Source organism: Sciurus carolinensis, chromosome 17 (genome assembly GCF_902686445.1).
Source record: "Sciurus carolinensis chromosome 17, mSciCar1.2, whole genome shotgun sequence".
In the NCBI taxonomy this organism is placed as follows: Eukaryota; Metazoa; Chordata; class Mammalia; order Rodentia; family Sciuridae; genus Sciurus; species Sciurus carolinensis.
Genome location: NC_062229.1, coordinates 10096111 through 10113464, shown reverse-complemented (window position 1 = coordinate 10113464; position 17354 = coordinate 10096111). Strand labels below are relative to the sequence as shown.

The following is a 17354-nucleotide window of genomic DNA, read 5'->3' as shown; positions in this document are numbered from 1 at the left end:
AAGAAATCATCATTGTGGGAATAGCCAGTTTAGTCATGAATGCAGTCACAGTCTCTTGGTGAACTTCCTAAGAGCATGGGATGACTTGAAGTCCTCCAGTGACTCTGAGCCCGAGCAATAAGGTTTACCTGTCTTTTCTCTTTCCACCTCTACTTTTTACATTTATGAAATTTTCATCCATGAATTTTGAATAATTCAATGTTGCTGATTTTTTTTTTTAAATGAGTCTCCTGTTTCCATGACATAGACAAAAGCATTATTTGACCTCATCTCTGGTCCTGTGAGACTCCCCTGGAAGGAGGAGAGCACAGACATGAATGCCCCAGGGGGGGCAGCCACACCCCAGCTCGGTTCCTCAGAACCAAGGAAGGGTTAACAGTATGGAGCAGGATTTTAACCCTTGATGCCTGTCCTGTGCAAAGTAAGGTATAGGCTCCAGGAAACCAGAATGACAAACTCGGTAATTTCTCCCCAAAAATGCAGCATTTATTCCCAGGAGGACAAAAATGCAAGTCCTACAGGGAACTGGGAAAGCCTTAACTAGAGGTCAGAGGATACATAAGTCAAAATACACTGATTAGCACATGTCTTCATGGCAATAATAACGATATCTCCTATTTTCCCTTTTTTTATGAGTCCATCACCTATCAATCACATAGGGAGCATCCAGTATCTTTTTAATCTACACGCAATGCAGTTGTATCATGTGGAAATCCAGACAAATGACAATGCTGAGTCTTAGACATATTAACAAACTTCCAGACATCTCAGAAATAGGTGGAGATATAGGGACTCAGACTTAGATGATTTCTCTCTGGATCCAATGTAGGGAACATTTTAATTGTTTCTCAACCATACAAAGATTTTAGTAGAGGTCCTGAGGACTTTACCCCAGGGACATCCCGGGTAGACTATCTGACTATTTCCATGTTCTCAAGCACAAATAAAATCATGGCCTGATTTTCTATCTCCTTTTGATTTTTTTTTTTAATACTGGAAACTAAAACAGGTTCTCTTTGCCACTGAGCCAAATCCACAGTCTCCCTTTTCTTTTATTTATTTATTTATTTTTTTATTTTGAGACAGGGTTTCACTAAGTTTCTTAGTGCTCACTAAGTAGCTAGGGTTGGCCTTGAACTTGTGATCCTCCTGCCTCAGCCTCCCAAGCCACTGGAATTACAGGTGTGATCCACCACCACAACCGGCTTCTGACTCCTCTTGATATTCAGTGCACAGTTTACAAAGAGGAGGATGCAGAGACCTGCTTAGGGTTTCTGAACTAGAGACAAAAGAGAAACTTAAATTGTCAGGAAGAATTATTATGCACCTACACCGTCTGTGACCTCTGCCCACCACCCCTAGTCATCCTTTCCACAGCAGAGACAGCAAGTGCCAAGAACCATTCTCCCCTGAGAGCCACAGGAAACTCAGAAGGGAAAAGCACAGTGAATAAGGGTGTGACCTAGGTTGACCTGGCAGAAAAACAGCTGGCTTCTTTGTCAAAAGTCAGCCTGCCAGCATTTTTCTGATATGACACTCAGTTTCCCTAATCCAACAGCAAAATTCAAACATGGCTTTATAGTCTCTACCTAACTATGTAGTATGTTTAACAAAAAAATTGTTGCCCTTTCTTTTTCTGTATAACGATTACAATTTACTGATTGTATCTGAGGTAAAAATACAGATGAAGTGAAACAGACTCCACAGGACACACAGGTCAGAGGGTTAAGGGCTAGCATTAGATGCCCTTAATAACAGGCGTGGTGTTTGGACACAGGTGTCCCTCTTCTGTGTCAGCACCTTCATTATCCTTTTGGAGTGCTTAGGAGGCAGGTTGGAGGACACATCTTCTGTGATCACAAGTGAGATGTCCCCAGACAGGACAGTCAGCATGGAAGGAAAGCAGATATTTGCATGGCATTACAGGACTTGCCCCATGGCCAGGCACAAAAACTCGACATTCCTCATAGCTTCAGTTTTGAGTATTTCCATCCTACCACCAGGCTGCCCAAAATGCTAGGTATGTCCTGAGGATGAGGAAACAACACCCGGTGATCCTTTTCCCATACATCTTGGCCCTCAGCACTTCCTGAGTGGAGCTGTGCCTCTGCTGCATCATGTAGGAGAGTAAGGACGCATGTCCACCATGTCCTGTGTCCAGTGACAACTTGGGCTCTGTCCTCAGGACTGATATGAGTGCAGTGTGAGGTGGGCTTCCCAGTGCAGACAACCATGGGAGGAGGACATGGGGTTGGAGCCCAGTGGCCCAGGGCCATTGCACAAAGCCTGGAAGTTCGGGCTGATGAGTGACTATAAGACGAAATTGGAGTCTCCACGCACAGAGCTCACACTTAGCCAAAATGGATCCATGATATGCAAGTCTCTAGGGGCTTCCTAATAGCAGTGGAGCAAGAAGAAGAGTAAGTGAATGTCCACACAGATTTTAGACTCTTCTATTACCGAGCAGGAAGTGTCTGAATTGATTTTTTTTTCTTTATTTTTAAAGAGTCAACTTCATTATATTCCATTGATAAAGGTAAAAAAGGGTAAAAAAAATAACACATAAAATAATTACCACTTTTACTGTACATTCCAGGGGCATTAACCACAAACACAGCTGCACAATCACCACCATCATGAAGCTCCAGAAGATTTTTCATTTCCAAAACTAAAATTTTGAACACATTTTTTAAAAGCACACTTTGTGCCTCTTTCATAAGTCTGAAAACCATTCTACTAAGAAAACCGCTGAGGACTTAAAGCACACAGACTAAAACATAATGTGACCCAGGACCCTAGACGCAGGAGTCTTTAAGTGTGCTTTTGTTTATTTCCCACCTTGTGTTCTACGTTGATGCCACGGCTCCTGAGTTAAGACTGCTCTGCTGTGCAGCCTCCGCAGGGCACTTTTAATATCCCTGTTCCTCAGGCTGTAGATGAAGGGGTTCAGCATGGGGCTGACCACAGTGTACATCACTGAGGCCACCACACTGTTTTTCGGAGAATGTGACACAACTGAACCAAGGTACTCTACAAGAGCTGCTCCATAAAATAGACAAACCACTGACAGGTGAGACCCACAGGTGGAGAAGGCTTTGTGCTTCCCACCTGAGGATGGAATTTTCAGAATTGATGAAAATATCTGAAAGTAAGAGAAAAGGATTCCTGAGACAGGAAGGAAACCAAATACAGCACTAATAAAATAAATGACTATGTTCCTATTAAAGTAATCAAAACAGACCAGATTAAGAACTCGAGAAGGGTGACAGAAGTAACTGGAAATTCCCATGTCCTTGAAATAGGTAAACTGTAATGCAATTAAATTATGTATCTGGGAGTCCAAAAGACTAATTAACAGTGACATCAAAATCAAGGTGGCACAGAGGCGGGGGTTCATGATAACTGGGTAGTGCAGAGGGTGACAGATTGCCACATACCGGTCATAGACCATCACAGTCAGAAGCATGTCATCCATACAACCAAAAAGCATAAAAATAGACATCTGTGACAGGCAGCCCACATAGGAGATGATTCTGCTGTGGGTTTGGATGTTCGTTAGCATCTTTGGGACCACGGTGGAGATGAAACCAATGTCAGTCAAGGACAGGTTGGAGAGGAAGAAGTACATGGGGGTGTGGAGGTGGGAGTCAGAGCTGACAGCCAAGATGATGAGCAGGTTCCCAAGCACTGTGACCAGGTACATGGACAGGAACAGTCCAAAGAGGATGGGCTGCAGTTCTGGGTCCTCTGAGAGGCCCAGGAGGAGGAATTCTGATACAGATGTTAGGTTTTGGACACCTTTGCTTGGACACCTTTTGAATTGGAAAATAAAGCATCAGAATAATGGTAGATTAGATTAAGGAAACAAAAGAGTCAGCACCCAGCACTCTCTACTGGTTTTTAATTTCAGAATTCACAACTGAAATATTCACATAGATTTCCATATACATTCAGAAATACTTCTGAGTTTTAACAAACCCAGCATTCTCAGAACTCTCCCATTATTGGTGGCTATTATTCACTACATTATATATATACCTACTTTAGTGATACTGAGCAAAGCAGCATTAGAAGATCAAGAGCATTACAGATAACAAGTCCATGTTCCCAGAAATGTACAAACTTTTAAGAAAAGTAGAACATAAGAATTACTTGGCCATTGTAGGAAAAAAAAGTCATTGTCATTTAAGAAATTATCAAATATACCTTTTTATTTTAAGAGAATAGGATAATTTTCCTTCCTTAAAATATTTATACATCCTCTATTGTAGCTACAACTGTTATTTGAACAGTTGATTATCAGAAAACATTGTTATTTACCAGTCATTTCCCAGGAATTTTTTGTTTGTTTGTTTTAATCATTCTTTTGCTTTCTGATTGTCCTCTTTTGTGAATAGATAGACCTTATCAAGTTTTGGCTTTTAAAAAATATGTGATTTAAAAAAAATATATTAACCCTGGCTTTGGTAATCATCACATGGTGAAGGCTTGGTTAAGTGACGTAATAACAGGACATAATAATCACAAATGTGTCATTAGTATACAGTTCAGCTGTCAGTCAATAAAGATAATGCAATGTTAAGAAACTCTTTTTTTATTTTTAAATATTTGGCAGGGTTTCTTTTTTTTTGCTTTTGTTTTTTGCACAGTTTTATACTATTTCAGCATGATACCTCAAAGGAACACAGATGTTTTTCTCTTGATTCTTATTCTACAATGACCTATTAACACTGCTACATTATTTTCATGATCAGGAACCTTTAATTTTTATTTGAAAACTTTAGAGCCAAAAATAGGTCCCCAAATCATAAATGTTAGTGGGAAGTTGGTACCTCCTTGGGCCTAGTTAATAGGTTTTCACTCACTGTTCTGCATAATTAATATGCACAATGAAGACCTTATACATGGAGTCCTGATCCGTGGACTGCAGCTCCCCGACTGCAGCTACATAAAGACAACTTCAGTATATTATTTCTGTCAGTTCACACTATGATTTCATTGTGGAAAACACAGGAGAAAAGTACCAGAATTTATGTGCAAGCAATGATACTATTTTCTCATCTTTAAAATAGGGATATTAATTATCCATTTAATAGGATTTTGGTTTGAATGAAATTTAGTAGGGACAAAATTAACTCAATGTGTCAAACATGCACAAGTAGATAAATGATCATATCAAAAGGGAACTGTCAGTGACCATTATAAAGGCAATAGAACCAAACGGTTTCACAGTTGAGTTCTAGCTTAGATCTTCATGGTGCATATTAATTATGCAGAATGGTGAACTTCTCTGTTGCACATTGGTGCATGTACATAGCATAATTTGATTAATTTTAGTCCTTGGTGCCTCCCCTACCCTTCCCTCTTTGCTTCCACTGACCCCCTTTTACCCTCTTCTTATTTCTACTTTATAAGAGAGATGTTCATAAATCTTTTAAGTTGATTGGATCTCAAGTTTCATTGATCAATATATGTACCTGTGAATATTTAATTATATATTGATTCTATAGTTTTACTTCAAACCAATTGTATGAAAATATCTGCATGTAAAGGTCTTGGTGGTCCTCTTTCATATCAACTTTGAGCACTGCTTTGAAATTACCAGGCACTTAGCAAATGTTCCATTAGCACTACCTGCTATTACTGGTAATAGTACCCACTGCATATATTAAATACAATCATTTCATAAAGTGCACTTCAGATCTGACAGATATAAATAACTGACATTTATCTATGGGCTATGGAACCACTGTGGGTAGAAGAAAAACACCAAATGAGATTTCTGAGACTCTGAGCACAGCCAAAAAGTTTCACAGTCCTCATAGCCTAATTGATTCACACTGGTGTCCGCTCCTCTGGCTGCACCATCTGCATGCTTGTCCTGATGCTTAGGAAACCATGCTTCCAGTACTGGCACCTCATCCCTCATCTCCCTCAACACTTACCCCATAGTGCTGGGTCTCTGCTGGCTCATGGCCCTGGGCTGAGGATCCAATGTCCCTTCTCTGCCAAATCACTAGCTGACACTTGGTTTCTGTCCTCAGGACAGATATGAAGACAGTGACTGACAGGAACTTCCTGATGCAGACTAACATTGGAGGAGACACAGGAGTGGACCATCCAGACTGGCCTTATAAAGTTGAAGGACTGGAAACAGGCCAATTATGGAATATTATATGACCTTGGAGGCTCAAGGCACAGGGCTCACAGTCAGGCTAATTGGTTCACGTTTTCCAAACCTCTCAGGACTTCCTAATATTAGTGGAGGAAGAAAAGTGAGACAAAATGGATGAGCCCTTAAGGCAACAGCCCCTTCCTCTACTCAGCAGGAAACTGAGGCGCAGTGCTCATGTCCCCAGTGACTGTCATTAACACCTCCTGGGTGCACACTAGATGGGATTCTGTGCCACATTTCCATACAGCACACAGGGCCCCTGGGTCCCTGCCATTCATCTTTCTTCCTTCTGACTCTGGCAGTTTCTCTTGATACTTATCAGGCACATTTGCTTAAGAATCTCTTTTGTAGCTTTTAGTCTTTATTCTAGTGGGCTAACACAAGTGTACATCTTAAGTTACATTTAAGTATTATTTCTTTTAAATGCCCAAGAGTGGCTATATTTTGGCCTTAACTGTTTTGCTAGGTGTTTAAGATCAAGTTGGTCAAAGTGACCTGTGCTTGTCTGTTAAAGAGTCAGCTGAGTTCCCACAGGGGTCACTCATAGAGAACTTAAGAGCAGCTTCTTAGCTCCATTAGTGCCATTGGTTAGGAAGGGTCTCCTCGATGAGGTGGCTTCCCTTGAAAGCACCAGGGATGTCTCCCTTTTTCCATGACCCTCCTCTGCAGCAGGTGCACTGAGTGACTTTTCCTCTAGTGGCCTCATCAATCTCCATGCTCAGGAGGTTGTGTGACCCAGAGTTGCAAATCTCCTTAGAGAAGTCCTCTTGTTCCCTGGGTTCAGGCTGACTTTGAGGGCAAGACCCAAATATGGACTTTTCTTGACCTCTGTATTTAACCTCAATCTCTAAGTTTGATCTTAACCATCAAGCAAGTCAGTCTCACCAGTCATAAAGCAAGAGTACTGGGCTTTAGCTTCAATGTCTATAACTTTACAGTTATTTACCCCCTTTTATCTAATTGGGGTTTACATTATCTGTCCTCTATGTGATGGCTTACTATTCCAAGTTAATTTACAGTGTTTGCTCTTGAAGTAGTACTTCTGCAAAATATTGATCAGGCAACAATTAGAGTTTACAAGGAAAATACAAAATGGAATCACCAACAGTAAAACATTCAGTTTGTGTAATAGCTATCTTGAATTTTGGCTGAGTTCCTTTTTGAGATCACAGTAATCTTTACAACAAACATCAAATTTTTGAACACAACTTTAAATGAGTTAAAGTCAGGCTTACTTTGGAGCCATTCTAATGTGTAGCAGAGTTGTAAGGCAGAGCCTTATCTCAGGTAACGTGGGGCTTTTCAGTGAGGGGCAAAGGAGTATTAGAAAATAAATGGTTATAAACACAGATTTTGAAGATTAACCTGAGATCAGATGGAGCTCTGTTCTCTAATGGAAATGTGGATATAAAGAGTTATGTCAGCAATCTTTATATATGTGCAGTGTTAGGTTCCAAAGTTACTGTAAGGTGGGCAGGAACCAGAGAAGGGAGCTGATGAAACACTGGTTATCTAGCAAAAGAATTCCTTCCTGCCCAAGAGCTGTGTGCCTGAGATCAATGTACTGCCACAGCAGTTAGGCATCTTGTGCCCCTGCATAGGAGCACTCCCAGGCACCAGGCATGCCACAGCCATGAGGTCATCAGAGACCCCAATTTTAGTTACTGTTGTCCCATTTTTGCTACTGCCCATTACACTCTTTCTTAAATGTCATTTAAATGATAGGTTTACCATTACAGACAAGTTTAATTTGGAGAATAGCAGCTTGATAAATTTTCTGCTTTAAAGGCTTGTATACCTGGAAAATATGAACACATTTAATATGTAAAGAATAATGGTTTTAAGTATGTTACTCCATGGAATAACTTTGTAAATTAATTAGATGTCTCTAACAAACACATTTGAGTAATCCCATACATGTCGACTCTCATTCACTCATCTTATTGTAAAAAAAACAAGATATCAGACAAGTGTACCAACAGTATTTGCCATCTCTTTCCTGTTGAAGAAAAGTCCTAGAAAAATTGATGTTAGACATTTTACAAACATCAACATTTTATTAGTTTGACCACCTAGAGACTTGTGAGTTAATTCTATGGATATTTTACTTCTATTAGTTTACCCAATTTAAATCGAACCTCTTTAAATCACGTGAATTAAAAATATTTGGATCCATTTTTAAAATTTTAATTTTTATGCACGCTTATATTTAACACAAAAGCAAAGGCCTTGTAATATTTATCTCCATTGCAATGTAACGGATGTTCAAAAATAACTCTAGAGTTGGATAAAAAGAACTGATCAAAAATCATTAACATAGGTATGTAGGATCAAAATTGTGAGCTCAAAATATAGCATTTAAGAAAAACAAAAGTCCTAGAAGAAAAGTGATAATGGTTATCAATTAAAGCATGAGAAAATGAGAAGGAGAGAAAAGGTGAAAGGGAGAAAAGTATTCTGAGTTGTAGCTCAGGAGAAATTTAAAATGGACACTTTTTTTTCCTTGGGCTTGAGACTGGTCTCCCACAGTGCCTTCCTCCATTTACATTTCAATGTAAGCCTTGACTGAGATCTGAATACATGGGGGAGCAGGGGAAGACTGAGAAGCAGGGTCTGGAGGTGCTTGAGCCTGCAGGAAGAGCTAAGAAGCAAGAAAGAAGAGACTTGAAGATAAGGAATCCCTTTCCATCTGCCCGCTCGCTCACGGAAGCCATGTGCCATTACACAAATGGATTTTGATGGCTTTAAGTACCAGGGGTTGGGTGAAGGGTTCCCAGGGTGGAATCTGCCAGATTGGAGGACCCAGATTCCATGGTGGGGACTGATACAGCCAAGTCTGTGGCCAGGGCTTCCTGAGGCCAGAGTACTGGGCTGGAGATGAGGGGCAGCACATTGATTGTGTCATCATACAAGCACCAATGTGTGTGCTGGGCAAAAGCCGAGAAGGGTTTGAGGACCTGATATCAGGGTTTTCGAGTACAAGAGCACAAGCGCGAGATGAGCCTCAACCCTGAGAATCTCCACCATAAAATCAGGAATCCACCCGGCAGATAAGTCCGACTATAGGGGCCTGCCGTAACTATAAAAGTTGTGGCTGGGGGTACTCCCACCCCTCAACCGCCTCAAGGATCCAGGATAAATTGACCTACGGGAACCAGCCCAGAGGACTCACCAACCTGAAGTCCAGTGATGAATGCAGAGCAGAGAGTCTGGGCAGAATGGAAGGTGGGGCCATGACCGGGGGCACTGGGGCTTAGATGGGGTTCCATTCGTTTAAGAGACAGTGGAAGATCCCATCCCAAGTCATGGCACCAATGTAAGGAAATCCCACGAAACCACGCCAGACACATGGGAAATCACATAAGGGAATTTATTAAGCAAACAGAGTGTCTCTCTGCAGGTAAGAGAGAAAATGAGAGGAAAAGAGAAAGGAAAGAGAAAGGGCACGCGATAGAGAGTGGAAAGTGAGGAGGAGGAAAAGCAAGTGTGTAGGAGAGAGAAGCAAGAGAGGAAAGATGGCGGTTGAATTCCGCCAGGCTAACAGGGACCAATAATGGAGAAGGATACTTGCAAGCTGACTGATGAACCAATAGCTAGCTAGGATGTTCACAGATTGACAAGTGGTTGGGAGCAGGGGAAAATGGCTGCACCAGAAAGGGCGGGGGAGCAGCTTTATACATTACAATGATAAGCACAAAATGACCAAGACGGGTGCAGAGCTCACAAATTCAGCCAAGCCTTTATTCAGCAGCGGAGTCAGGCATCGGATGGGAACACTTTCTGGGTAGAAAATGGTCCCTGATTACAGGAGGGGTCTGGGTTTATACAGGTTACACACCGGGAGGTGACAGCTACCTAAGATTTTAGCAGGATGTGAGCATTCAGGAATAAGGTTGCAAAAACTAGAAATTTGTTTTTACTGAGCTGTGTTTTTACCAGGCAAGGATGGAGGGTCCAGATTTAGCATCCCTTGCTTAACTCTTCCCCCAGGGTCCATTGTACTGTCACTGAGAAAGGACATATTGGGAAAGGATCAAAGCTTATCCTCTTTCCAGGGATTGTCTTGTCACTGGGAAAGGAAGAGCTGGTAAAGGATCAATGTCGCCAATATTTTCCTTTTTCCTCCCCGCTCTTCCCAGGCCACACTGTTTTGGGGGTTATCATTTCCATATCCTTCAGTGATGGGTACAGAGTTTTTGATGTGATTATTCCACATTGTTACATGTTTGAAATGTCCCAGTGTTATCATTGGGGTGTCCAGTCGTGTTGCAGGAAACAGATGGTTGATAAGCAGCAAGCAGCGCTTTGAGAACTCCAAACTTCATTTTACACCAGCGGGCACACAGGAAAACAAATTCTGAGCCCTGATCCACAGTTTCTCTCAACATTTATAGGTTATTTGGTGTCATCTTAGACCCATCCTACCACTGGGACTTTCGCTTCTTTTAAAAAACAAATCCTAATCTACCCTGCAGCCGAAGGCCTTATGCAGGGTTGCTAACATAAAGCATGCTCAAGGAAACAGATAAGAAGAAAGGGCTCTTTCCACAGTAATCTGTTACGGTTCAAGGAGTAGTCAGACTCCTAGGGCAGCCATTTACAATCCAAAGGATAGGGACCCAAGGTGAATTAGGCTTCCTGGAGAAAGGTTGAGAGAGGGGAAGGGAACTGACCCTTTCCCCAGGCATTGATTTCTTACCATAACCTTTTTATAATTTCATTTCACAACCAGGTCTGTTTTTGCCATCACAGTTCGGTTCCAGGTTCTTGATGTCCCACACAAAGAATTGAGCAAGACCCACACACATAACAGGCAAAGTCCAGATTCACTGAAAGCAAAGGTGAGAGTAGGTGGGACTCACTAGGACAGAGCAGAGCGGGCTGAGTGAGAGACATGCTCCTGGTCAGAATGTCTGGAAATCAGTGTCTTATGTGCTGAGCTCTAAGATGTTCTCTTTCCCATACGGCTTGGGTGGAAGCCCTTACTCCATTTGCTCCCACTGGTTGCCTTATGATACCTGATTAGGATAGTGTCTAATTTCCCCCCATCAGTTACTTTTAGGAAACTAATTAGAATACTACCCTCTTTACTGGCATTGATTATTTAAAACTACCTAACCTGTGGCGTGAATTGTCATGGTGATAAGTCTTTAGTGACAGGAGTTGTCATGGTAATGGGACTTCTGGTCAACAGACACAATCATCTCCCCATCTTGTCCTCCTGTGGAACATTTCTTATGTCCTGTCTCCGCCATCTTGGCATCCATGACCTCTTACCTAAGAACACTGTGCAGCATACATATGTCAATTTTTTAAAAAATTGTAACAACTTATAAAGATAAATTTTTAATGACATGTACATTATAGTTGTTTGAATTTAGCAGTTGATACATGTTCAGGTTTTCTATTTATCATCTACACTTGTGGAGAAATACAAAAATCAGTTACTATAAGCCATATTCTCATTATGAAGATATGCACTTAAGTGCATATCCTTGAAGTACATCTTGTCATTCCATGATAGCTCAAAAAGAAATTTCACCACCTTATAAAAAGACTAATATGCCCAATTGGCTCCACTGGACAGAACAGACCCTGAACTTTCATCTCTCCACCTCTTTGTGTTCATGTTTCCTACAGGAAATAGGGATAATAACACCCATATCAAGGACATGTGTAGCATCTAATGCAACTTTGAACCTTAATAATGAAGTGTTCATTTTTTAATGCACAATTCAATCATTGTGGAAATAGGCAGTTTATCAATGAACAGTCATAATCTCTTATCTAAGATCAAGAGAATGTGGAATACTTGGGAAACTTCGAATGGATCTGACCCCAAGCAATGCAGTTTTTTCTCTGTCCTTTACATTTTATGTTCATAAAATTCTCCTTCATGACTTTTGAATAATTTAATATTGTTGAATTTTAAAAATAATAATGAGTTTCTTGTTTCCATGGCATAGAAACAATTAATACTATTTTCTCTCATCTCTGGTCCTCTGAGACATGCCTACATAGAGGAAAGTACAGGCATGAATGGCCCCAGGGTGGGTAGCCATACCCCATGCTCTGTTTTTCTCTGAAGGAAGGAAGGCTCTAACAGTATTTAACAGAGATTTTAATTCTTATTGTCTGTAGTGTGCTAAATAAGGCATAGGCTTTGGGAAAACAAAATAACAAACTGTAATTTCTCCCCAAACATTCAGCACTACTCTCAGAAGGACAAAAATGCAATGTCCTATAGGGAACTGGGAAAGCTTTAACTTGAGATGGGAGGATATTTAAGTCAAGAAACAGTGATTAGCCTAAGTCTTGATGGCAATAATAATGATATGTCATATTTCCCTATTATGTGAAATATTCATCATGTATTAATCACAGGGAGCATCTAGTACCTTTTTAATCTATATTCAATGCAATTATATCAAGTGGAAATCCAGACACATGGCAATGCTGAGTCTAAGACATATTTACAAACTTCTATAGTCTCAGAAATAGGTGGGGACATAGGTACTCAACTTAGATGGTTGCTCTCTGGATTCAGTGCAGGGAACATTTTAACTGTTTCTTAACCATCACAAAGATTTAATAGAGGTCCTGGAGTCTTTATCCCAGGAACATCCTGGGCATACTATACAACTATTTCTAAGAAGGGCTGAAAATCACCTTTTGATTTTCAATCTCCTTTTGAGATTCAAGGAGAAGAATGGAGAGGACTCCTAAGGTGTTCTGAACTTGGGACAAAAGAGAGATTTGCATTGTCAGGATGAATTACTATGCACTTACACTGTCTGTGATCTTTGCCCGCCACCTGCAGTCATTCATTCTCCATCGGAGGCAGCAAGTGTTAACTACCATGCTGTCCTGTTATCTACAGGAACAGCAAAAGGAAAGAAGAGAGTGAACAAGTGGTCTCCTCCAAGAGTGAAATGGAAAAAGAAAAACTGCTTTGGTCACCAAAGGTAAGTCTGCCAAGATTTTTTAATATGATGTTCAGTCTCTCTAATCAAACAGCAAAATTCAAGCATGGCTTCAGTCTTGTCTACCTGGTCATGTAGTATATTTAATTTTAAAAACTTTGCTCTTTTTTTCTGTATAATAATCATAATTTACCACTTATATCTGAAGGAACACTTTGTAGATGTAATAAAACAAGCTCCATAGAATACATAGCTTGGAGTCTGGCATTAGAAGCCCTGAATAACGCTGCATGATGTTTTGATGCAGTCATCCCACTTCATCTGTGTGTTGTCTCTTTAATCCTTTTGGAGTGCTTAGGAAGCATGTTGAGGGACCCATCTTCTGCTCTCATGAATTAGATGTCTACAAGAAGGAGAATCAACATGGTAGGCAGAAATTTGCATGGTATTCCTGCACTCCCACCACAACCAAGAACAAATTCTTGACAATCCATATAGCTTAGATTGAGTTTTTCATCCTACCACTAGGCTACCCAAAATGTTCCTTTTATTCTGAGGATGAGGAAACAACACTACTGATGGTCCTTTTCCCTTGTATCTTCACCCTCAGCACTTCCTCAGTTATGGAGCAGGAGTTGTCATGGTAATGGGACTTCTGGTCCGTGTCTCTGCTGGGTCATGCAGGAGGATGATGGATGCCCTCCCCTCCATTCCCCTTGCCTAATGAAAGCTTGGGCTCTGTCCTCAGACTGATATGAATGCAGTGTGAGATAGGGGCTTCCCAATATGGACAACCAGGGGAAGGGGACACAGGGATTGCAGGGCATATCCAAGATGATTACAGTTAGATGCCCACTTGAGGTTTATGGTGGGCTATCTTTTCAGCATGGTCAAGGTCATAAACCCTCTGATTCGGCAAAGGTACTCAAGATCATAAACATCCACTGAGAACTTGGCCAAGGTGCCCACCCTGCTGGTGTTACAGAGTTGAGACATTCTGGGAAACTGAGTCAGCACAAAGACCCCCCCCCATTCCTCAAAGTCCATTCTTGTGATCAAGTCAGAAAGATTTCAGACAGGTTGCTCAGAATAACAGACACTGAGTTTATCAAAGGAAGAAGAAAAGTGAAAGGGGACACTCTCAAGGGAGAGAGAGTCCCTCAGAGAGAAGAGGGACTGCATGCTTCTCCTGCATTCCAGTTTAATTGGGGATCCCAGAGAAATCTCCAGGAAGTCCTGCCCAGGTTTACCTCTTGAATTTTTACCAACACCAAGATGATATCAGACTTTCAAGTACCTACTGCTATGACAACTCTAAGTCACTTTGGTCCATGCAGGCTGATTCTAATTGGATTCTTAAGCACAAATTCTTACAGAGTTTATGGTTCGAGAATTATCCTTATCTTCCTGAGTCTCAGGATTGGTCTCTGAAAAGGCTCCCAGAGTCTCCCGCTTCCAGGTAACTTGGGTTCCTCTTAATGACATTATTTCAGGCTTGCATTTCTCCTGCAGATAACAGATAGTTTGCTGAGGAATGTGACATATTCTGTCCATTTAAACCAGGCAGGTGTGAAGGTAGATTGCTTCTTGGAAAAGAAAACATGGGGGGTCAGTTCAGTGGGCCCATTTTATAAATTTATTCCCTTTACTTTTTTTTGCACCACTTGTTTCTCTCTGTCCCTATCAAAGTGAGAAGCAGGTAGGGACCTGAGGCCACATGTGGAACTCACTATTCATTGATCCCTGGAAAATATGCAGAGGCTGTTAGCCACAGTATACTGGAGCTGAATGCAAATTGGTAAGTTCCCAGGTTCATATGCCCACATTGGTGGCTACTGGGGACAATCAAAATAATGACAGTGTCCTTATCACTGGGTATCACTCTAGTGTACATGGCGCACATGTCTCCTATCCCAGAGTGCATCTTGGGTATAGACGTGCTTCAGGGACTGTGACTGCAGACCATAATGGGGGAGTTCCATCTCCACATGCAAGCTGTGAAGGAGGTTTTGATAGGACATGACAAACACCCACCCCAGTTCTTGCCACAACCTGGCAGGACAATGGTGGTGAAGGATGACTGCCTTCCAAGGAGACACACAGAAATTGAAGATACTATACTGGAACTAAAGAAAATGGGCATAATATGACCCCTGAAGGGCCTCTAACTCTCTGGTGTGGCCAGTGAAGAAATCTGCTAGTCCTTGGAGGATGACTCTGGATTCTTGAGAACTCAATAAAGTGGTTCCTTCTCTGAATGCAGGGGTTCCCTCAGTGCATGATCTCATGGGCCAATTGACTTTTCAATTGCAGAGATATTGTTATGTGCTGGATATGGCTAATGCTTTCTTTGCTATTGCTCTGGACTCATAAAGTCAGGGGCAGTTTGCCTTCACATGGGAAGGCCAACAATGTACACTCAAGTGTTGCCACAAGGTTATTGATAAACCTGACTGCTGGCATGGTCTGGTGGCCCGTGACCTGGCCTGGTGGAGTCAGCTGTTTACTGTACACGTTTCATTGTATTGATGACATGTGTTGTTGACTTCTGACTCTTTTGCAGATTAAGAGCTGGTCCAACTTTAGTGACCCATTTGGAGATGTTTGGGCAGTAAACATTGCCAAGGTGCAGGAATCTGACTTGTCAATCAAGGTCTTGGGTGTGACTTGGTCAGGTAAGATGAAAGTTGTGCTAGAAACCATTATTGATAAAATCCAGGCATGTCCACAACCAACAATAGTTAGGTGATTGCAGACCTATGTGGGTTTATTGGGGTATCAGTGAGTTTTTATTCCCCATTTGGCCCACTTGGTTCATCCCATCTCTGCTCTAGTGAACAAAGGGCCACAGTGGGACTGGAATGATGCAGCTGAACAGGTCTTTCGGATCACTAAGAGGGCCACTCATCAAGTTCAGTTCCTGTAGGTAGTAGAGTCAGCTCGCACCTTTGGGCTGGAGATCCATGGAACCTAGGAGGGTTTTGGTGGTGGGGCCTGTGGCAGTGGTATAAGCAGCTGTGAAGACCAGCAGGCATCTGGTCACAGTTATGGATGAGTGCAGAGGTTCACTATGCCATGATAGAGAAACAGCTTGCAGTTCTGGAGGAGCCTTGTATACACCACAGATCCCATGGCAGGATGGGTGTGGAATTGGGCTGTCACCCCAAGGATGGGTATAACCCAGATGCCTTAACCTAGGAAAGTGAGGTTTGTATTTGGAATAAAGGAGTGCTTTTGTCTACTAGTTCTTTATCCTATGAGTTCCAACATATTTTAGGGCTAGTGCATTATGCAACTGAGGAAATACTTGACAGGCAGGCAGAGGGACTTGGTTCTATAAAATGTTACTGCCACCATGTGTGGGTCTCTGGTGGCCCAATGGAACTCATGGGTGTCTGTGCCTCCCATGGAATTGCTAATACAGTGATGTTAGCAAGGATACACCTACAGATGAAAGGACAAAGTAGTTATAGGTACTAACACAGGCAAATCACATCCATCTGGGAGAATACATGCCAGCTTTGGTTCCAGAAACCTCAGTGACTCCGTGTGGTGATTCCCCTGTGTGGTGATACCACACTGGTACAACTTGATTTTGAATTTCAGCAGGTTTTGTATGCACCAGCATTGAGGAACTCATACTGGGCCAAAGAGAAAAACAAATGTACCTCTTAACATCTGTGTCCTATCTGCAGGACCTGGCCAAGTCACATGTACCTAGGGGGCAGGGGACTTCAGTAGTCCTCATTATGTCACAAGGAGATCACACTTCAAACTTTTCCTCCATGGGGCCAACAGGGCTACTCAATAAATTTGGGGGGCCATTATTGTCCAGGGCCACACCAATGCACAGTTTGCCCCCAATTCAATCCAGTGGGAACAGGCAAGAGAACATTCCCTGCCCAAATCCAGGCTTAAGTACAACATCCTTCCTTACCTGAACCTGTACTGAAGGTGTTGTGTCGTGCAGCAAAGCCCCCACAGGAGTTGGTCCCCCTCATCAGGGATGCTTATTCAGAACTCTCACAACTCCCAACAGGTCCTGCACCCACCCCTTCATGCATGATGTGTCCTAAGTGGGAGCAGACCATTATCTCTCTCTGCCTGCAGCCTGTGGGTGGTGTGGGACTTGCAGCTCCCACTGAACCTGTAGCTGAATTGCCCATGGCTGCACATCCTGACATGTCAAATGGGTGTCTTAATCACTCTCTATTGTGATGGACCAGCTGTACAAGGCTGTTAACACTATGAATTGT

The 17354-nt window shown here is 42.0% G+C and overlaps 1 protein-coding gene across 1 annotated transcript; it reads right to left on the bottom strand.

The window, feature by feature from the left end:
- Positions 1–2827: 2827 nt before the first annotated feature.
- LOC124968006 (olfactory receptor 7E24-like) lies at positions 2828–17099 on the bottom strand. The gene is made up of 4 exons (XM_047530414.1): positions 17036–17099; positions 16045–16113; positions 4866–4944; positions 2828–3812 (listed from the first exon to the last, which is right to left on the bottom strand). Exons 1-4 carry the CDS (start codon positions 17097–17099, stop codon positions 2828–2830), a joined length of 1197 nt encoding a protein of 398 aa, XP_047386370.1.
- Positions 17100–17354: the final 255 nt, after the last annotated feature.

Bases quoted from the DNA above. Each gene is read 5' to 3' on its own strand.
- LOC124968006 (XM_047530414.1), bottom strand. From the start codon at position 17,099: ATGAGGGGGACCAACTCCTGTGGGGGCTTTGCTGCACGACACAACACC. The intron at 4,945-16,044 runs GTGCGAGCTGAC...GTCTTTATGTAG, and splicing joins CATGGATCTCCAGCCCAAAG to CTGCAGTCGGGGAGCTGCAG. The intron at 3,813-4,865 runs GTGAGTGAAAAC...CCAATTCAAAAG, and splicing joins CATATTAATTATGCAGAACA to GTGTCCAAGCAAAGGTGTCC.